Here is a 24,006-nt window from a genome sequence, read left to right on the forward strand (position 1 = left end):
TTGGGAGGAGCTAGCAGCCAACCTTCTTGTTTTCTCTTCAATCTGATATCTGCTCAAACCCTGCACCAAATCTTAGAGACACAAACTCTGTCTGAGAGAGCTATGTGTTCAACCCCTGATATCGGTGAAGTCACATTATGTCTTGTTATTGGGTACTTCTCACAGTGAGGCTTTTGTTTTCTCTGTATGTAATGAGTTCTTGTTTTGTTGTTTTAGGTAAAGAGATACATTTTTAGAAACCAAATAGCTCTTTAGACAAAGAACTGTGAAAAGAAAAAAGGGGAATTTATTAGATCCAACCTGCTTTATTTGTCGTTTGATAGCCAATCAGGAGCACTAAAACCTTGATTCAATCTCACCTCTCTCCTGCTGAGGAGCTCGTGCCCTGGGTTCGCTGCTGTGTTTCTTTGCTGCTATGCCCTAGCTCCCAAAGACAAAGTGAAGTAACTAATGGAGATGTATGCATTTTTCGAGTCCGTCTAGGATATGCGACAGAAAGTGAACTTAAGTTATATTTTTCAAAAAGTGAATGTCAAATTAAAAATATAACACTATTTTTAATTCGTGCAATTGCATAAAAAAGGTCCACTTTTTTGGCACTAAATTGGTCATATCTTTTGATAGCCAACTTTGATTAAACCCTAAGATATATCAAATTGAAGGGAAAACCGAAAAAAATGACTTGAGCAAAACCAAAGGACTAAAAACCAACAAACATATTCAAAAATGAAGAAAATGACGTTGAAGGCCTCAAAAATGAAGCATAGGCTCGACAATCAGAAAAACGAAAAAGACTGGACGAAAGCGTTTAGTAAAATGATTCATTATATCAATTGTTGTCATTTGATTAATCAATACAAACCAATTAAATAATAAAATAAGCTTAGAGAAATACGAAACTAGCTTGGAAAAGTTTCGTACTGTTACCTATATTTTGTGGTGACAAAATGCAAGACAACGAATTAAAAATTTTAAATCTGAATATGCATGAATAGATCAACAATTAAGCTCTATTAACATAACCACTAGTAGATCTATACGATGAATTCTTCTTCATATCCAACTATTTGACCTACTGCTATCGGTATGTAAGCCTCTTCTAGATCTTCAAATAGATACCTCAAATATTTATGCTCACAAACATCATTACCTCATATTCACGCTATTCACCACACCTATGTGCTCCCCCTTGGATACAAAAGATCTTTTACTTCTATAGGTATCTGCTCATAAATATGTCATCTCACACCAAATGTGTGTAATGGCCGCAAATAAAAAGATATTACAAAAGATATTACATTTATATTTAATGCATACTATCGATCCTAAATCTAGGACACACCAAAGAATACTTATCCACATGGTACAACACAACCCACAGATAGGTCAAGCTTAAGATATTACAATGCTTATTACAGTTACCAAGGACATCTAAACACCACTACCAAGTCCAAAATATGAGCTATAAAATAACCGAAACCACCAATAGATAAGTTTTGATAAAACCTATCCACAATGTGATTTAGTAGACAAACCAAAGACATCCAATGAATTCCACCATTTTCTAGATATCTAAAGTACCTGGAAGAACATTAAAGCCATAGTAATCACAAAGCATCGATAGAACATTCCATGTAATACAAGCCACTAAAAGCATACAAGTGCTCAAAAATGAATGAACCATGAGTAGAATGATGTACGCTTGTAGAACACGAAGAACATAATAAATGTTCATATTGAACTTGTCCTATACATAACCAAAACTCTTTTTGCATAACTAACAGCCAACAAGCATATATCCACAACTGCCAACAACCAACCAATACCATTAGAGTGTTGGTATAAAGGTTTTGACATCAATTACAATCAATGCTAGTAATAACTCAATTAATCTAACAACCTCTTGCTTTGGCATTGATATCAAAACACGAAAAAATATCAAAAAGCAAAAAGATCTCTAAAACACCATAATTGAAAAGACTAATAACCAAGAACTCAAAAACTCCCCCTAAGTAGATGCAACATATTAAATCTTTTGTTTTCTTCTTTGTTCTCCCCCTTTTTGCCACAATGGCAAAGGCCCAAAAACCTAAAACAAAGAAAGTCAAAGAAATGAAGTAGATTTAACTGACAACTTTCTATTACCTCTCCAAACTTGGAAGCTCCTTTTGTTAGACTTAGTAGAGTAGTGTTGGCATTGATCGTCATTGATGTTAAAACATCCATACTCATACTCTAGCAATATCGATTGTTTGGTGACAAGTTCTGGCAGGGTTACTAAATTGTGGTTTATTGGTAACTAGAGCTTGGCAGATGCTTTGGATATGTACATAAATGTTCCAGAATGTACATATCTCACACTTCCTTTTATTATTGTGTGTGTGCCCAATTCCACTTATTGATACACTTGTTGATCAATTGGGTTTTGGTGATTGTTGTGGCTGCAACATATCTAAGCACTTATGCAGATCATCACTTTTTGTTTTGGTGCATTGGCCATAGTGTGTGATGGTTTCTAGTTTCATTGATTATGGTGGAGATCCTTTGATTCCATCTTTTGGTCTTGGTTGTCGTTTTCTAGCGATGTCAACAATTGTGATAAGCATTCTCATATCCTAATATGTGACCTATATTTCATAGTGTAACATGGTGATTATATAATCCTAGATTTAGGTTTGATTCTTTAATTTTAAATGTAATACCATAGCCAATGCATCAATATTATCATACATTTTGTTATGAAGTTGACACATGCATGCTTGGATACCAATATAAATAAAGGGTTACTCTATGTCTCACAAGTATGGTATAGAAGTGGTGAATGATGATATAGATGTTTATGGTGGTTACGAGTATGACAAGATATCTATAAGACATGTATATGTGAGGAAAGTGTGAACTTACTTAGGTAGTTGATTCAAGGAGGTGCAAATAGCAACATACTATAATTGTAGAGGCTCCACAACTATAACTTGTGTCGGTTCTACTTCCATCTTATTGGCAATAAGCCTTGTTATATTTTGGGGGCATGGCCACTCTAGTAGTGAAGCCTATCGACAATACCCTTTCATATTGCATTGAGCATTTCATGTAGTTAACCTTGTATAAAATTGCCTTAACCAGTGTCACCCTAACCGGTGTTGTTCATTTCATGAGAATTAGCTTCTCTGTGCTTTTTCCCATTTTGGGTTTTCAACATAATCCTAGTTTTGATTGTGTTGGTGTTTCTATGCTTCCATGCTTATCTTTGCGTACTGATTTACATTTCTATAACCGACAGATCTTATGTGGTGGTTGTTGATTCTTAAGTATTCACTGGCAGATCAAAAGATTTTATAAGTGTGTAGGAATAACTGATTTACCCCCCTCTTAGTTATTTGGCTTTGTTCAACACCTTCTTTGACTCAACAATAGTTGCCTCCATTCGAGCACACAAATTGTCACACTCTAGTTTGTCAAAAGATTTTGTCTATTCTGAGGACTAAACCACTACTCATAATTCTTTGCAGCAGTGAGGATGCCAAACACAAATTCCAATTGAACCTCAATCATGTTCTTCACTAGCCAAAACATTTTAATCAAATCTTCTTTTTGTCTCTGCTGCAACAACTCTTCTAAAATTCACCGAGTCTAATTCTTTGTTTCTCATCTCGATCTCTAAGAATATCATGTGTTTTCTAAATTTCATTCACCTATCTTTTAATCACTTCACTCTAACCTCTAAAATTATCAATAGTAGCAAGCCACCAAAGATAGTATCGGTAAATGTTGGTGATATCCTTTATACATTCCCTTGCTTTACAAATTAACCTAAGAGTCTTTGCTTCACATTATAACATCTCTTCTCTATCTTATTTGCAATTGGCCAATAATCAACATTATACTACAACAAATTGTTCTCTATCATATTAACAAAATTATCATGTAACATACCTAATACATTGGACGTTGTGATCCTTGTATTGATTAAATGATCGTTCAGTAATTTCAACACCAAAGACATGTTGAACAAGGAACAATCAGTCCACAAACCACCAGCTCTGTCATATTCACTGTTGTGTAGCAAAGTTCTAATCATTACCAAAATCCAAGCGCTTCGAAACAATTAGAGAAGCATAGTTTTCTCCTCATCCTTATCTTCTTCCTCTAAAACTTCCATATCTTCTTCAACTTCTTCGTCCTCTTCATCTTCTAAAACAATGACCACTTATTTTCCTTTCTCATCAGTCTTCCTCTTCTTCAGTTCAAGAGATGAACCACCAATATCTTCTTTTGTACTCTTTTGTCCCAAGGAGGTACCTTCTTCACCATGACTTGTCAGTAAGGGACCAACAACAACCAAACCAGATCCAATATTTTCCTATACAAACAAGAAATGTGTCTAACAAGAATTTGCCTTATTCTCCAATAATCTACTTAGTACTAGGAACGTTGGTTCTCCACTCAACATTTTCTTTGCTAGGCAAAGACCTCGTGAAATAAAATACTAAGGACCCAAAACTGAAACCATAATCTATAGTCATTGACATCTTTACATTCAACAAAAGGTTATCCAATGACATCTTTGAAAAATCCATCTATACATTATGCTTCACAATCTTCTATGACATATACACAAATAAAACAGAAGTTGAACCATCACAATTTCGAAACTATATCTTATAAGAAATGTCGTAAGAAACATAACTTACAATCAGATCTACAAGAATGTTGATCAAAAAAGCACCCTGATCATTTCCAATCACCATTAGGGCTTCTACCTCCTGACACCTAATTGACTTCTTCGCAAGAAAGTCGCCAACAATGCACAAACCTGTAATTGCCTCAATCACCTCCTTCAACAAAACATAGGGTTTGTCTAGCACCAAAGTTTCACCATGAAATCAACCCAATAAAAACAAGATGAACTTGCTCTCATCACACCACAAACATTCTCCTTAAATAAAGTCCAAGATTTCTGACTCTCTGCATGTCCTCCACCAATCAATCCAATTCCAATTGTTTGATACGATTGTGATCAAACTCCTTTAGCTCAATCTTCTTTATTTTATTTTTTACAAATGCACCAACATATCGAACAATTGAAATGGGTGTCATACTCTCTTCACAAATATTTTTACTTAAACTCTACAAATTCACGATTTTTCTCTATGTTGCAGTGCCAAATGATTCAAATATTTTCCTTTTAAAGCCATGATCAACCAAATATGAAATTCCCACTTGAATCAATTATCATTGACACAATCATATTTTATTTCACACATCAATCAACCAAAAACATCTTGCCATCATTAATACATCATCATATCTATTGGTGACACCCTAGTTGCACTTGGTATCTATTTAGAGCAGGGGAGGTGTAAGATTTGATTTGTTAAAACTCCCTCTGAGCCAAAGCTCTCGACTTAGTGGTCGATTGATCTAGTACCAGGATCCAGTACCACCAAGCTTTTCATACCATCAAATTTATTACTCCATTTTGTATTATGCTTCTTAAGTTTTGGAACACAATTATTGTTGGTGTAGTTAAATATTCATTAATTACACTTTACTTAAGCTTACTTAGGATAATGCATTGCATAGTAGTTTTTCATTAAGACACTTAGGAGTTTGCACCTCAATTAAGCACATGGTATTGGAGAATTCCACTCTAGGTGGTGATAGTTGTTATCTCAATCCACTTTATGTATAAGATCCACCTTTAGTACACATCACATTATCATCCTTATCATGACACATACTTCATTGCATAATAGAGGATGATCCACCATTGATGTACACGTGATTCCACCTTGTGTAGGTGATAACTTATCAGTTCCTTATCATTATCTCTTATAGCCTTTCCTATATAAGGAGACCTATTATGTACATTTTAATATCAATCCATTGATGTCCATTATTAATAAATATCACTCTTGAATCTTAATGCAATAATCTTGCCAATCTCTTATGGAAGTTATCTTTGTCTTTCATTTGATCCTAAGGGTGTTGTAGAGTCACCTGAAACTCTAAGATGGTAGCAGAGCAATTCTACCATGGTATCAGAGCTCTCAAGGTGTGAAGACCTCTTCTCAAGATAGCAAGCTTAGCATGATTCAATTGTGCGTGCAGAATTTGACACTTTGGGCATCATTATTGCATATCTATTTGGAGAAAATTAGGGGTTTTGTATTTTGTAGCTTTCTATTGTAGGTCAAAATTGGAACTTGTTGGTGCAATTAGAGGTTGGTCTCATATAAAGGATGTCCAACTACCCTTAAATTGAATTTTGTTTCATCCAAATCGGACATCTAAGGCCAAATTAAGAGCCATTTGAAATTTGCAAGTTGTGAAGACCTCTTCTCAAGATAGTAGTCTTAGCTTGATTCAATTATGGGTGCAGAATTTGACAATTTTGGCATCATCATTGCATAGTTTATTTGGAGAAAGTTAGGGGTTTTGTATTTTGTGGCTTTCTATTGTAGATCAAAATTGGAACTTGTTGATGCAATTAGAGGTTGGCATCATATAAAGGAAGTCCAAAAACCCTTAAATTGAATTTTGTTTCATCCAAATTGGACATCTAAGGCCAAATTAAGAGTCATTTGAATTTTGCAAGTGTGGCGGCGGGGATTCAAAAAAAATAATTCTAGAGGCGATTTTCAAACAATGATATCTCATTCATTTGGCCTCCTTTTTTGGAGCAATTTTTTTGGTTTTGGAGCAGCATTTCACAATCTACACAAAGTTGCATGTAATTTCAAGTCTTTATTCTTAAGCTTTTTTGAAAATTGCACATCCTGTTTTTTGCAACTTCCAAGGCCTCATTCGAGCTCACAACTCCTTTTTGTGTGCAAATTTTTTAAAAGTGCATAATTTTTTCTGTATTTTCCAAATTTGTATAAATGCTCTAAGATCATAGCTTGATCACAAAAAGTAAATCACTCATATATACCATCTCGTATATGGTACTCATTAAATGAGTAGAACATCCTTGTGGGCTCAAAGATCACCCAAAATGGTTAGTGGACCCTATGTATCCATTTATATGACCTGGGCCTTCATGCCCATCTTATTACTAATATTTCAATAGAATTTTAAATCATTACATGTTAGAAATGTATTTTCATCTCTATAACAATATAAGTTCTAAGAGTCTTTAATCTTAATATAAGCATTCACATTTCATCAATGTATTACAAGTGTGCTTAATATAAACATAAGCATTCCAACACATCATGGTACATTAATTACCATATGAAATCAATACAGCATGTGTATCATTCATCTATAACACTACATCAAGAAGCATAACCATAATACACCACAAAAGATCGGAATACATCCAATCAAGACCATCGAGGTCATAATAGACATGGTACCACACTCTCTGTATCCCAGTCTCATAAGCCATTGGACTACACGTCCACATCAAAATCTTGAGATGGAAGTGTGGCCCAGACACTTGTATGATATATCCATAAAACGTTCCAACTATGGCTTTGACCCTAGGTCCAATCTATCCACAAAACTTACATTCCTTTGGAGTTCTACCTATACAAATCCTAACCATAGGGTGGTTGGCTCCCCTTGCTTATCCACAATCAAGTTCATATTAATATGCTTTAAATAGGTTTCATGTGATGTCCCATATCATAAAAAGGTTCATATAGCATCAACTCATATCATATATCTTGTTCAATATTATTTATTTCATACATTGCATTTCCAATCTATGCACCTATGTGCATACTAATTTAGTTTGATCATTTTATAGCAATCGGGACATGATTCAAATATTTAGATGCAAGTAAAAATATTTGTAAGTTCTTCGTAATCTATTCCATTAACATTCAATCAAGTTCCATATTGAAAAACATCACCTTTTAAGCTGAAATGTCATGAGTATCTGAAACAAGTTAATCATATGTGCTATCTAAGAAAAGGGTTCTCGTCGAGCTGGTAGATCCTCTAGGCATGCTTGCCAAACACCTATAAACATTAGGGAATCCACTTTTCCCCGTCATGTGACCTAGGCTCTCATGCCCATCTAGTCACCACAATGTTTCAAATGAGAAATTTAAATCAAACAAAAGTTACATCTATAAACAAGAATTGATAGTTTCACTTATGCAAGTGTCCTTACTCCATGCAGGAGCACAAAATGCGATTTATGGCCTTCTCACCATTTAATCATCATTAAAAAAGATCGTCACTTTCAATATCAAAAGAAATCTCAAAACCATGGTTCACAATTTTCATTTCAAGTCCAAAAATGGTTAACAAAATCTTAACTACCTTTTCACACGAACAGGAATGTAATTACATAAAGTATGATGTTGAAATTGAGATAAACATGCAATTGAAAGAAATAACTAGTTACTAACATGGTTTAGATCACATCACATCAAGAGAAGTAGAAACTAGTATGTATTGTGCAAGTTTAGGCATATGGACCTAGTGTAATCCTCACTCATTCTCTATTGAGAATGGCCCTCCCTACCTTGGGATAAGGCATGTGCAAACCATCTAGTCCTGCCACCTGAGCATCCTGGTGTTAGAGTGTCAGCTAAACAACCAGCAAGGCTATAGATACCTTCCATCAACCTATCTGCCAACTGCTAGCAACCCCGACCGCTAGTGATCATTGCAGCAAGCATACCACTAACCTACCTTGGCCAAGGATTTGCAAGGGCACTATGTACCCAATCACCCACCACTCAACTTGATAGACAGACTATTTTCCAATTATGTTATTTTTAATAGTTTTGATTCATCTTTTTTACTTTTGCAGGTTTATCCATCTGTCCAATTCATATGGAATACACCACTCATTGTAGCCCTTCTTGGCTATCCAGGGTGATCATTGGTGTCTTTTTCCAGCTTATATTATAAAATTATTTAGTTATGCAAAGTAATTACTCATCATGTCTCATTCAACATTACATTTTCAGCTTCCTTGAAATAGCATTGGGCCCAAAGTTCGGTGTCAAACCCATAGCTCTAATACCATATGCAACAACCAATTTTTCTAGCCTTAACTATCAAGTATTGAATCGTGGAACATAGTTACTTTTCCATATTCATGAGCATGAGAAGGCAGTTATAATAGTTATTTTACACATTCATGTGAGAGGGATTTTATGGATAGAACCGAATATCTAGAAATCTTAGCTAACAATTGATGGAGCATTTTACCAACAAATGCGATATATATAATTGCCATTGTAACTAACCATTACTTAATAGAAAAGGGATATCTTTTCCTACTAAGTTCAATTGATCAACACCTTACTTTCCATAGTCATATGAAAATAGTTAACTACTTTATAGGTTCAGATGTAAGGGATCAAGGGTTATGGCAGTTTAATTGAATGCTAGTCAAATAAAAAGAGATTTGACTTCTTTAACAGTATTAACCATATAAACATATCTTTAACTGAAATTGCAAGTACATAAAAGAGAATTACCCATTAAAAAGAAGATGACTTGAATGCAGGTCATATCTAGTGTAAACTTTGGCATCTAATGAAGAAGATAAGCATTGCCAAAGGCTTAACCTCCCAACTGCAGACCCTTGAGTATCCCCACACAATCTCTCTACTGGGAAAGACCCTCCCTACCCTAGGATTAAGCTTGGGACACCACTGCCCAACAACTGATCATTGTGGTGTTAAAGTTTCAACCCACTGCTTGACTAGACAACCAAACCTATACAATGGACTGCCATGAGTTGACGCAGATTTTAAACATCTTTTAATTACTTTCTTAAGTTACTAATTGTTCTTTTCTTTTATCATGTAGGAATAAACCATAGTCTAATGATTTCCATTTCGCACCCTTCATCTCCACCATGTTGGTCTTCCTGGATGAATCACTAGGTGGATGTATAAGCATTTGTAATCACAACCAATGTATTTTCCTACCTGGCCTTGGCATTATAAAAAATAATCCGAATGTTTAACCATTTATATTCACACCCATTGCATCTGTCGATCTAGCCTTGGCATTATTAAAAAAAATTGAATGTCTAAGCATGTATATTCACAGCCAATACATTTGCCATTCTGACCTTGGCATTGTAAAAGATTATTTGATTATCTAAGCATTTATATTCACAGCCAATGCATCTGTCGATTTGGCCTTGGCATTATAAAAGATAATTTGAATGTCTAAGCATTTATATTCATAGCCAATACATCTATTGTTCTGGCCTCGGCATTATAAAAGATAATTTGAAATCTGGAATAAAAAACTATTCTTGATTCGCAAGGTGCAGTTTCTTATCTCAGAGAATATATCTCAGATATCCTTGTATAAGTCACACTCCAGTTATTCGTGATTCTGAAAATTAGAATTTCTTAAATGAGAAAAGCTATAGTTCTGGAGCATTCTTACAATGTATACATAAAAAAAGAGAACATTGGAGCATATATTGATCAGTTCTAAACAACATTCCTTGAACTTTCCAAGCAAGCTTCAGTTGTGCCTCACTATCATTTTGAAAATAAAATGTAAAAAGTTAAGCAGTGGTGATTTCATGACTTGATTGGAGATCGCCCTTGCACAAGCTTGAATAATTCTTGAACAATGCTTGGAATGCCTGATCACTGAATTCTATGAAACAAGGTAACAATCGGCTACTATCATTCTGATCCAGGAAGTTCGACAGTGAAATATTGATTTTGATTTACTCAACGCCTATAGGAGGTGTGTATGGAGCTCACAGAGATAAATGTGAAGCAAGAATGAGAAGTAAGAAAGAGAAGTAATTCTGATTGCAGGTGGTATGTTTTCTGCCAAAGGTAAGAATGTTGTATTATAAATAAGCTTTTGCACCATAAACTTTGCCTTCTCGGTTGCATGCTTAGTTATGAGCAAGATTGTAAAGGTGGCAAGGAGTTGCAAGATAAAAGGCCATCGGCTCAACGTGGCAATAATATTAAAGTGGTGACCAAAATATTATAAGACCCAATAAAAATACTAGCAAAGTGGCCGCTCATGAAATAATATCAAGACTATAGCCAAGGTTGGAAAATATTAAAACATTATAATAGTATTGCATGCTTAGTTATAAGCAAGATTGTGAAGGTTGCAAGGAGTTACAAGATAAAAGGACATTGGCTCAACGTGGCAATAATATTTAAGTGGTGACCAAAAATATTATAAGGCCCAATAAAAATATTTAGCAAAGTGACCACTCATGAAATTATATTAAGACTATAGCCAAGGTTGGAAAAATATTAAAACATTATAATAGTATTAACACATAAGATATAGGGGCTGGTGACATAAGATAATATTAAAACATAAAATAATATTACTTGAAAGTAACCATTATTATCAATTTGATTTATGCTTGAGTAATTTTTTAATTATATAAGTTAGATTGGTTAGCTCATGGTTGTCCCTTAGTATACCCTTGCTTGCCTAGTCATTTTTCCTTGGTCGTGGTGGTTTAGGACTCCCTGCCTTTTTGCTCAATGGTAGGTGGTGCCCCTGTGCCCAAATCCTTCTTTGGTAATGCTTCCCCCCATTCATTGCATTCCTACAAGTGAAAAATTATCATGATAACAAAATATTGCTCATCATTTTTTTGAATTGAAATTACAATAGCATATAATCATATTAGCCATCCATTTCCAATTCATATATCGTCATAACGATTGACCAATATTCCATTTTCCATTAAATCATAACGAGTAACCAACACTTTATTTTCACATGAAACCATAACGAATAACTAAGTTAACCAATTACTCTCTTCGCATGAAGCCTCAATGGCTATAAAGGAATATTTAAAAATTGAGCCAAAAATTGGGATGTAACACTTTGCGACCAATCTTATGACTTAAAGTATTGAATCTTTTGTTCCTTTCTCATCTTGCAGTCTACTACCTTATGCCCAAAATTCTTGCAAATATAACAACCATTGAAAGATAAAGCATTTGGTTGTCTTACTAGAGGCCTTCTTATAGATGTGTTTTGGTTCATGACCTCACTTGTCACTTCAGCCATTGCATCATCTAAAGTTATCTTCTCTTTGTCTTTCTCACTCTAATTTGAGCATTCATCAATAGATCATACCCCCTTATCCTTTTGACTTTTTTGCATGGTTAATAATCAAGGTTGCACGGGTATGTGGGTATGGGAACGGGAACGGGTACGGGTACGCATATTTTTCAAAATAGGGGACGGGGGTATGTGTGTATGCCTATTTTTTCTATATAATTAATATTTTATAGAAAATATAAAAATCAAAATATATGTCATGAGTCATGACGTTGAGCATTCAAAACAAGAAATTTGAAATATATATATATATATATATGCTATTGCTGAATGTTTAATGTTTAAAGTATTTTTCATAATAGGGGATAGAGTTAATTGGGTATGTCAAACTTATTTAAAAATTATACCTTTATATTTATAAAAAATCTGAAATTATGAGTCATGACAATGGTTTTTCAAGACAAGAACAGTGATAAAGTTTGCAAATGTAATGTATTGTTTTCAATTTCAGATTTGCTATATGTTTGAAATAATAATACATGATAAATGCTTAGATGCATAACAAAGAAGGCAGACTTTAAACATGAACAAGAGGATCCTAAATCATATAACAATGACATATTGCAATTGATAAACTTATGACTTGAACAGTGATAAAGTTTATTGTTAATGAGTATCAAAGTTTCAAACTGATTTGGTATTGAATTAAGTGTGATAAACAACAAGCTAATAAAAAAATAAAAAACCAAAAAAAAATCAGAATCTTAATCAAGGTCCTTAGCTATGATGCTCTCCACCAAGTACCCGGTACGTGGGATACGTGTACCCGGTACTTGGGTACGTGGGTACTCGGTGGGTACGAGTACCAGGGGTGTGGGTACGAGTACCCATGCAACCTTGTTAATAATTGATCCAAGCTAGTACTACTTTCTGACGCCTTTGTTTTTTTACCTCAGCTTCTTCAGTTCCAATTCTAGCTTCTCACTTTGTTCTAAACTTTTCCACATAATCTCCTTGAAGTTTTCATCAGTTTCTTTCCATTCTTCTATTGCAATTTCTAGTTCAGCTCTGCCCAACCAAACCCTTTTCAACTTTTATTTCAATGAAGCTTCAATAAAATCTTCCCTTTATATCTTGCAATCTAGCTTCTTCTCAAGATCTGCTATCCTTTCCTTTGAATCTTTTAGTTCTTGATCCTGATCTGCACCATTGCCATTTGATTTCTTCAATTATTTTAGTTCCTGTTCAAATTTGCAATTTTGTCTTTAAATTCCTTCAAATCCTGACTTCCTTCCTTGTACCTTGCTTTGAATTTCATGATTTGATCTCTCATCTTTGCAATACAAGCATTTGCTTCCTTCAAGTTATCTTTCAGCTCCTCATTTTCTGATTCAGTACCTTCAATATCACTTGTCATGATCTGCCAGTCTTCTTCAATGTAGTATCGTCCTTCCACCTATTCAAACATCCAAGATCTCTCTCAAGTGATTAAGCTCTAACTGCAAAGGACCAGGCTTTGATATCAATTGTTGAACAGGCTGAATAACTGACAAGGGGTGAATCAATTATTCCCACACACTTAATAAACATTTGCTCTGTTAGTAAACTCAAACAACAACAGTAACAACTTTCAATCTATCAATTAACCATATTAAACATTCATAATAAATGTAAACATGAAAGCACAAAAACATTGACACAAAGAACACCAAGATTTACGTACAAACCTAAACTGGGAAAAAGCACGGAGAAGCTATTTCTCATGAAATGAACCTGCTAAAGTGACAACAGTTAAGGTGATTTTTTCAAAGACTCACTTCCAATTTTGCTCACTATCAGTCAGCTCACTGTCTGTCAGGCTAACTACCCTTATATAATATAGATATAAAAATTGGATATAACAAAATATAAACTGATAGAATTGCATTTGAATATGCATGAACAGTTCAACAATTAAGCTTTGTTACCATAACAACTAGTAGATATGTATGATGAATTCTTCTTCATATGCAACTGATTGATCCATTGCTATTGATATGTAAGCCTCTTCAAGATCTTCAAATAGTTGCTTCAAATATTTCTGGTTACATATATCATTGCCACAGATTCACAATATGCAACACACCTATGCGCTCCTCGTATGCAAAAGATTTTCTTTTATTTATCAGCTTATACATATTGGCTCACATTAAATGTGTGTGATGGCCTCAATGAAAACAGATATTACATTTACATTTAATGTTGAACATCAATCTTAAATCTAGGACACACTTAAGAATACTTGTCTATATGCTACAACACGACCACGAATAGGTCAAGCTTAACATATTACAGTGATTATTACAGTTACGAAGGACATCTAAACATCACAACCAAGTCCAAGAGATGACCTATGAAATAACCGAAACCACCGATAGAAAAATGTTAATAAGACCTGTCCACAATGCGAGGTAGTTGATAAACCAAAGACATTTGATGAACTGCACCATTGTCCAACTATCTGAAATACCTTGAAGAACATTGAAGTCATAACAATCACCAAGAACCAACACAACATTTCATGTAATACAAGCCACTGAAAGCATACATGTGCACCAAAACAAATGAGCCATGAATAGAACAATGTACACTTGCAATGGAACACGAGGAACGCAAAAAATATTCCCACTAAACCTGTCAAGGTACTTAACTGAATCTCCTGTTGCATAACCGACAGCCAATAGACATATATCCAAAACTGCCAACAATTAACCAATATCGCCAGAGTTTCAGTATGAAGGTTTTGACATCAATGACACCCAATGTCAGCAACAACTCAATAGGGCTAACAACATTTACATATCTTTAATATTGTCTCACATGGTGAATTTGTTCTCGATCAAACCGCCTCCTTTAGGTTCCATGACCTTTGTCTCACATGGTGACCTTTATTCCAAGGACTCTTCAGACATTCTAATGTCATTTCTCCATCTTTAGGAAAATTGCACCATGCCAGACCTAGAGGATCTAATTGATAATTAATACTTTAAAGTTAACTATTAGAAGGCATCCAAGGACAAAATCCATCAGTAGGTAGGTCCTATTGGTAGTTTGATGATTTTGAATAGTGGTTTTTGTTAGGGATTGACAGATCCGGAACAAAATAAGAATAAACAGTTATATGCAGAAACAAAAGAAGAATACTCAAAGAACACAAATTTAATGTGGTTCACCCAAAACTTTGGCTATGTCCACCTAAACAACCTTCAACCTTTCTATTATCCAACAAAAATGTACACCACCATTACAATGCATTATACATCTCAGCCACTTATAACAATGTTTTAGGGAAACCTCTTAAATTGACCATTTTAGGGTTTTACAATATTCTCAGTTTTCTTTTCCCGAAAAAACACGTGGTCAAAGGATCGGGGCTACCGCCCCTCACCTCCAGCAACATCAACACCCACTACATGATCAGTCGCCACAATATCAACAATCTCCTGCTTGGAGACTGATTAGGCTCCACACCAAACAATCTCCCACTTGGAGACTGAAACTAGATGACAATGTAATACATGCAACTCCCACTAGATAAAAGACTTTGCTATGTATTACCTCCACAATCATCAGTCAAGAAGCCCAATAGAAGTTGAGCAAGAAACTAGCTTCTCCTTGGGGATAGTCTTCATGAACGTGCTTGCAAGATTTTCACTTGTGTGAATCCTTTCAAGCCGCAATTGGCCATCCTCCAAAACAAACCTTATTAAATGGTCCATAAGTTATATGTGCTTTGTCCTTGAATGAAAAGCAAAATTCTTTGCAAGATGAATGACACTCTAGCTATCACTATAATGGGCGATCTTCCTGCTTCTGACCCAATTCCTCCAGAAAACATTGTAACCAAATCATCTCCTTGCTAGCTTCCATAGCAGCTACGTACTCAACTTCAGTGGTTGAAAGTGCATTAACCTTCTGCAATCTAGAAATCAAACTGACTACAGTGCCTCCTATAGTTAAAACATACCCAGTAGTACTCCTCCTTGTATCAATATCTCCTACCAGATCAGAGTCAACAAATCCACTCAAAGCAGAATTGAATCCTATGAAACATAATGCCTTTGTAGTAGTACCTTTCAAATATTGAATAATCCATTTGACAGCATTCCAATGTTCCATACCCGAATTGCTCATATACCTGCTGACAATTCCCACAACATGAGCAATATCTGGCTATGTGCATACCATTGCATACATCAGACTGCCAACAGCTGATGGCACATTTCCTTAGTCAATTTGAAATGTCTAGCCAAAGGTGTATTGACTGCTTTTGCATCCTGCATATTAAATCTTTTCAACACCATCTTTGTATTCCATTTTATTGACTGATTCTGGTGACTCACTTTGGGACAAATTCAAGGTTCTATTTTTCTTGTCCCGTGTAATCCTCATACCAAGGATTTGCTTAGCAGCACCCAAATCCTTCATAGCAAATGACCTTGCTAATGTATGTTTAAGTTCATTTATTTGTTGCATATTAGACCCAACAACAAGCATGTTATCAATATAGAGTAACAAGATAATGTAACTCCCATTATCCAATCTCTTAAAATATACATAGTGATCAGAATGACATCTATGGTACCCTTGTTCAGCCATGAAACTATCAAATTTTAAATACCATTGTCGAGGTGCTTGCTTAAGGCCATATAGACTTTTCCTTGACCTGCACACCAAATTCTCCTTGCCCTTGACCTCATATCCCTCTGGTTGCTGCATGTAAATTTCTTCCTCCAAATCTCCATGGAGAAAAGCTGTCTTGACATCTAGTTGTTCAAGATGCAAGTCCTCTGCAGCCACAAGACTTAGTACAGTTCTAATTGAAGTCATTTTTACAACACAGCTGAATATTTCATCATAATCTATACCCTTTTTCTATGCAAAACCCTTTACCACAAGTCTGGCCTTATACCTTTACTTTCCTCCATCTTCCTCCTTCAACCTATAAACCCATTTGTTAGGCAAGGATTTTTTTCTTTCAAGTAGAGGGACCAAGTCCCAAGTCTTATTTTTCAACAAGTCCATCTCCTTTTTCATGCCCAACTTCCACTGTTGTTTGGCATCCACCTACATTGCTTCTTCATGTTCTTCTAGTTCACCAGAATCAATCAATAAAATGGAATACAAAGAAGGAGAAAACCATTCAGGAGGTCTACTTGACCTTGTAGAACGTCTAACACTTATAGGAGTTTGTGGGATAACCTGTTCTTGTTGAGCATCAGGTACCAGTGGCTTTTCAGTTTTAGGAGTCTCATCCAACACAACATATCTTGTTTGACCTATTCATGCTTCTTTTCTTGCAACTGTTCTGTATACATGACCTTCTCATTGAATATAACATCTCTACTTCTGATTATTTTAAGATTTTCAAAATCCCATAAGTGATAACCATAGTCATCTACTCCATATCCAATGAAGGTAAATTTTAGAGATTTACCATCAAGCTTGGTTCTATTTTCTTTATCAACATAGACAAAAGCTTCACAAGCAGAAATTTTCAGAAACGAATAATTTACCTTTTTTCCAATCCACGCTTCCTCTAGAATACCACCATCCAAAGGGGTTGAAAGTCCTTTGTTTATCAAATAGACAGAAATGTTTACAGCATCTGCCCAAAGATGAAGGGGCAGACCAGCATGCAATCTCATGCTCCTTGCACGTTCCATGATTGTCCTATTCATTCTTTCTAACACCCCATTTTCTTGTGGGGTTCCTAGAACTGTCTTCTGCCTTCGAATTCCATTAATAGAATAATAATCTTCAAAGGTTGTGTTGCAATACTAACCTCAATTATCAGATCTGAGACACTTCAACTTCTTTCCAGTCTCATTCTCAACCAAAGATTTCCATTTCTCAAATGTTTCAAAAACATCGGATTTTTGTTTTAGGAAATACACCCATGTTTTCCTAGTTCAATCATCTATAAAAATAACATAATAACGAGAGCCAATAAGAGATGATACCTAAGCTAGTCCCCATACATCTAAATGCACTAGCTCTAACTTCTCACTCTCTTTTTCAGTCCTGGCAATAGATTTTTAGAGTGAAGGATTTTCATCCCTTTCTCACTCGTGTGCCCGAGCCTATGGTGTCATATTTTGGAATTTGTTCTTGCAACATCTATAGTAGCTTTCCCTGCATTAACATTATCTCAAGCAGCTAAGGTAGAATAAGTGTTACCAGTACACAAATATAATGTGCCTACCTTCGCACCTTTAGCTACTACTAATGAATCTTTAGTAACCTTCCAGTTATTGTCTGAAAACATGACTATGCAACCTTCACTACCTAGTTGTCCAACAGAAATTAAATTTCTTCTTAAATTAGGGACATGCCTTACCTCTTGCAGTATCCAGTCATTTCCATTTGGCAACTTGATCTTTATTTTTCCTTTCCCAACAATGGCTCAGAGCTCATCATCACCCAGAATATACCTATCCAAAATCACCTTGAACATAATCTTGAAAATATTTTCTATGGGGTGTAGCATGGAATGAAGCCCCAGAATCTTTTACCCAGGAATCAATAACATTATCCAAACATAAGATTAAAGCATCTTGCAAAGTATTACTTGCAACATTAGCTTCCTTACTGTCATCTTCATTTTCATCTCCTTGTTTGTTTTTCCAAGACCAACAATCTTTCTTCAGGTGACCAGGGTTTCCATAGTACCAACAATCCTTCTTTCCTTTAGATTGAGATCGTCCTTTCTTTGACTTCCTTCGTGACTTTTCAAGCAAAGGCCCTTTTCCTTATTCCCTTGTTCTTCCTCTGTTCTCCACGTTTAAAGTGGAACCTGATGAGGTCGAAGTTTCACCTGTGTTTTTCTGTCGCATTTCCTCGCTTAGGATAACACCAACAACTTCATCAAATTTAAAAGTATTTGAACCAAAGACAGAGTTACTTACAGCCTATGTTACCCCAAGTTTCCGGGACGAGGGGACGGGGGGATGGGGAAACGGGTTTCCGGGACGGTTTTTTTTGGGCCAAAACAGGGGACGGCAGGGGACGGCTATATATATATATATATATATATATCTGAATTTTCAAATATATTCATCAATTCTACATTCATCATAGCAACATAGTTTAAAATTATCAATTTCATTCATCAAATAATGATTCATCAATGATCATAGAGCATAGCAATCATCATCTAATCAAATCATCGTAGAAAATTCTAAATAGCATCATTTTCAATCATCATTTAAGTACTTAAGATACCATTAGCACATAATGAAATGAGTCAAATAAGAGAATGAAAAACATCAACTCTCAATAAAATGGAAACATTGAATAGATAAAGACTCAAACTTTAAAGTTTTAAACTTTTGAAGTATCGACTATAGTGTATCAATTATCATATAATATTATAATTTCAAGACAGAACACTCCAAGTCTAAAACATCAAAGTCAAAATGAAAACAAAAGATACTAAGGCAGCTGCCCCTAATCATCCATATCAAAGTCACTATCACTATCATCCTGAGCTTCAAAATGAAAACAAAGATGGTATGATAGTTGCCCCTAATCATTCATTTTATAATATATTTTATAAAAAAATTGACTTCTACATGTCCGAGCCTGCAGATGACTGGAAAATCATTTTTTTAATGGTTTTTTTGAGTTTAATAAATTTTAATAAGAAACCTTTTATGCAGTCCCCGGGACGATAGGAAACGGAAAAACAGTCCCCGAAATGGTCAACGTGGTTCGGAAACTCGTTGACCATTGCCGAAGTTTCGGGGACGCGTTTCTTGTTTTCTTCTCCAAGTGGGGACGTCTGGGAAACATCCCCTGCCGTCCTCCCGTCCCCGAAACCATCCCCGTTTCCGAAACTTCAGGTTTAGGGGTGGAAACACGTCCCCGAGTAACATAGCTTACAGCCATAACCAAGCTATTCTAGTTTTTTGGCAAAGAACATAAGATTAAGAGAGCCCTAACCTCTTCATCAAATGAAATTTGTACGGATGACAACTAACTAGTAACTGTGTTAAATTCATTTAAATGATTTGCTATAGATCCACCCTCACCCATTTTCATATTAAACAAACGCTTCATAAGAAATACCTTATTCGAAGCTGAGGGTTTCTCGTATAACATAACCAATTTTTCCATCAACCCTACTGTCATTTTTGCCTTTGATATGTTGAATGTTACAAACGGTGCAAGGCATAGTTGAATGGATCCGAGTGCCTTCCTATCCAAGATCTGCCAATCTTCATCTGTGATGGTTCCCTATTTCTTGGCTTTTCCTTCTAATGGCTTCCACAGATCCTCTTGGTACAGATAATCTTCCATCTGCATTTTCCATAACTAGAAATTCTAGCCATTGAATTTTTCAATCTTGAATCTGGAATCCTCCATTGCTCCCACTCAAATCTGAAGTCCTGTAAATCTACAGCAACAAACCTTGCTCGGATACCAATGTTAGGGTTTTACAATGTTGTCGGTTTTCTTTTCCCAAAAAAAGCACAAAAAAATTTCAGCGACCGCCCCTCACCTCCAGCAACATCAACACCCACTACATGATCAGTCGCCACAATATCAACAGTTTTCATGACATATTTTTTGGAAAAACCATTGGCATACCTCCAAAGTGATGACAAATGATGATACAGATATACTACAGATATGGTAATACTTCATTGTCTATAGTTCCCACTCTCGCGTCAACATGACAACAAGTGTTTGTATCATTAAATATCTCTCTTTTAAATCCCCATAATTTTTTTACTTTTTCAATCTTTTTTATTGCTTTGAACTTTTTGAAACCACAGTGATACAACTGATTGTGACTGTTATATGCTGTGACTGTAGTCTTTTGGTGGATTTAATCCAGTAATGCAAAGATACTATCAATCTCCCAGATCTCAATTGTAATAAATACTATCAGGATTTGGAGCTAGCAGTCAATAGTAATCATTACTATAATCCAGAGAATTCTCCAGTGAGAGACCATAAAGGCAAATCTTGGCTATATTTGGCATCCTACCCACACGATGATATTTCATATCCAGACTTTTAGCTAGTATTGAAGCCCCGTTCTCCTACACAAGGGGATATCATGGCCCAATCAGACTGATTTGTCTAATAAAAGGATCTGATTACTCCAATCCTATTATTAGTTTACTTTTTTATTATTTATACAAATGATTATTGTTAAAGACTCGAATAGCTGAATTGTCCCTAGAGGAAGAGAGCTTCCCATATCTGCTAGAACCATATATGTCATTCCTCATTATCTATGTCTAAAATAGTTAGCAACTCACAGTACAGGGAAAGGAAATCATGCATCAACCTAGCTTTGTATTTTTTCTGAAAAGGAAAGAAAAAAACTCTGCTTTTTGCTATAGGTAGGTTAAATTATTTTCTTTTTCTTGTACTGCACACAAGAACACACTAGCGATCCCAGCAATTGTAATGGTCACAACCCTTCCCAAGTAGTCTCTCAGAGCATCCAAATGATAGACAAAACACCAGCGATGTAAGATATATTCACTCATGAGTAAGTACAACAATTCATTTCTTCATATAAAGATTTCCGATGGGAGTGAATCCATAATGGTAAGAAAGGCACAAGAAAAAGTTTCATGTAAAGGTATACATTGAGAAAGGGTAAAACCCCAATGTTTTGGCCGCAAGAACCTCATTTAGGTAAAATCCTGATGTATGGTTCTCAAGTTTGAATAGCTTAGAATAAAATTCAAACACGCTGAAGTTTAAGACTCTTTTAAACTGAATTTGGGACCATTGGAGTGATTCGTAATTGCACATAATTAAGTCATATACTACAAAGTTAGGCAAAATCTTTTAAGGATGAAGATGATGAAAATTATGTAGGTTCTGCGTTTTTAAGACTGAGTTTGAAATCAACTCAGTGTACCTTGGTCCTGAGAAGGTCAATAGAGAAATATTATAAAACCATTTTACAGAAGATGAATTCATCTTAAACACATCGGGATTTCAATCTCTGTGATGCAGCCCAAGTCTTTAACATTGCCCTTGCAACATTTGCACAACTGATATAATTCTGAGAAGGTGACTGCACTTCCCTCCTACAGAAAAAAAAACCCAAAACGAAAAAAAAAAATGGATATGGAACGTAAAAAGTCCTTGCTATCTGACATGAATAAGTTAATTGGCTGCTAGGCACTCCACCATGGGTAAATTCTGATAAAACAATACAGCCCTTGACATGTTAACAAGGATAAGGCATTGCAAAGTGAACTCTTGAGGTCCGTGAAGCTGTGATAGAGAAGACATCGGTGCTACTTTCCATGAAACGGCTGAGGACTTGAACCTGGAAGCTTACTTTGCTTCTTTGTGGTTTGAGGCACGGCCCGTTTTCTTCAATAAATCAGGAAACTAGTAAGAGTGTGACCCCAGTTCAAATTCCCCCCACCTTAGCATAGTAGACTATATCTTTAACCTTTGTGTGGCCAGGTATTGGCGAAGAAACTATGGGATGATTACAAATGTTTAAAAAGTTCCTCATGTTTATCCCACAATCCATCAATAATTTTTAACAGAAATAAAGTAGCATTAATTACAGGACGAAGGAAAACTAATTGAGAAATAAAAAGATGATAGTATATACTAGAATTTCAGTGCACAACAGATAAGAGATGACATTTACCTCCTCCTCAAACTCACGGTCGAGTTTCTCAGAGATAACGATGGAAACTATGACTGTTATCAGCACTAGCAAGATAGGAACACTAATAGCACTGACGACGACAACCATATTTCTTCCTCCATCTGCTGTTATTGTTCTACTTCGCCTTGTGGAAATCATTCTTTTAATTCCAAATCCTGAATATGGACCTGAAGGTATCTGTGTATTTACTTTATAACATGGACTTGGGTGTGCCAAATTAATGCTGCCGCACCTGTTTATACGCAGGTTGTTCTGTTTGAGTGAAGTTATTTGGGATGGAACCAACGATTGTAATAGTCGACCATTAAAATTGCATATGCAACCCATATTGCATGGTATCATAGATTTCTTACCAAATTAACATTGCGACAGAATAAAGTCTTATAAGATGAGGTGCTACCTATTCTAGCGCGCCCTGCTTACTGCAAACTGAGTGGGATGAGGTGGCCACTGCTAGAATGAACCAAATTTAATCGAGTTCCCGAAGGATAAGATATAGAGAGATTGTGACCCAAAGATGATGAGAAGATAACTTGATGCCCGTTTTAGGAGAAATGGGACAAATTATGACATTAATGAAGAGTTGAGAAGATATTTTCTTTTTAAAGTGGAGTGCTTTCCGTAAAGAAATGTGGGGAAACTGATGGGAAAAAAATAAAATAGACAGATAAGCATGTAACATATAATGATATATATTAAAGGTATTTGATTTAATAATGCAATTATCTTTTAAATATTTAGATAGTGTTGAATTCAAATCTTTTACAATATAAAAAAATCAATTAAAAGAAAGATATAAGTTCATTTATTAAATATTTTTACATAATTAAATTGTTGAGCCTCATATGCATATGGCCAATGTTATTAGCACCATTGCATTTTGAAGAAGCTCTTGTGAAATTGTAAGAAATGTTGTTGTATACCTTATAACTTTCTTATTACACTGTTGTGTCATTTTTAGCTCCTAGTTTGTTTGTGAACGTCTTTTAATTTTTTTACCCATTTCAACTAACTAATTGTTTGTGGTCATCCACATCCATGTTCATATATCGTCATCTCTTTTACAGTTTTTATGTACTCCTTTTTATTTAATTTTTATCCATGTCCCATGTCTTAACCCCACTTTTTCTTTTTCTTTGATTTACTTTTTTCCCCATCTTACACCCTTGACAAACCATCAAATGAATTTCCTTGTCCAATTCTATATGTAAGCACCACTTTATCCATTGCTATCTTTCCTTGATGAATATATAATTGATGGAACCACCCATTGCTCCATAACACCCTTTCAAATTTGAGGTCCCCTTAGGAATCAA

At 35.2% G+C, this 24,006-nt stretch overlaps 1 protein-coding gene across 2 annotated transcripts in view; it reads right to left on the minus strand.

The window, feature by feature from the left end:
• Window positions 1-23,234, minus strand: part of HCF153 (high chlorophyll fluorescence 153) — a 60,353-nt gene extending 37,119 nt beyond the window's left edge. Inside the window, exons 1-2 of one of the 2 annotated variants that reach the window (XM_089798138.1) lie at window positions 23,091-23,234; window positions 22,670-22,922 (exon numbers count right to left, since the gene is read on the minus strand). In XM_089798138.1, the coding sequence (XP_089654264.1) occupies window positions 22,670-22,828 (159 nt within the window). In that variant the 5' untranslated portion in view covers window positions 22,829-22,922; window positions 23,091-23,234. The other variant, XM_089798137.1, reaches the window with a different exon arrangement.
• Window positions 23,235-24,006: the final 772 nt, after the last annotated feature.

Source organism: Cupressus sempervirens, chromosome 8 (genome assembly GCF_028749045.1).
Source record: "Cupressus sempervirens isolate cs-2001-9-10 chromosome 8, ASM2874904v1, whole genome shotgun sequence".
NCBI lineage: Eukaryota > Viridiplantae > Streptophyta > Pinopsida > Cupressales > Cupressaceae > Cupressus > Cupressus sempervirens.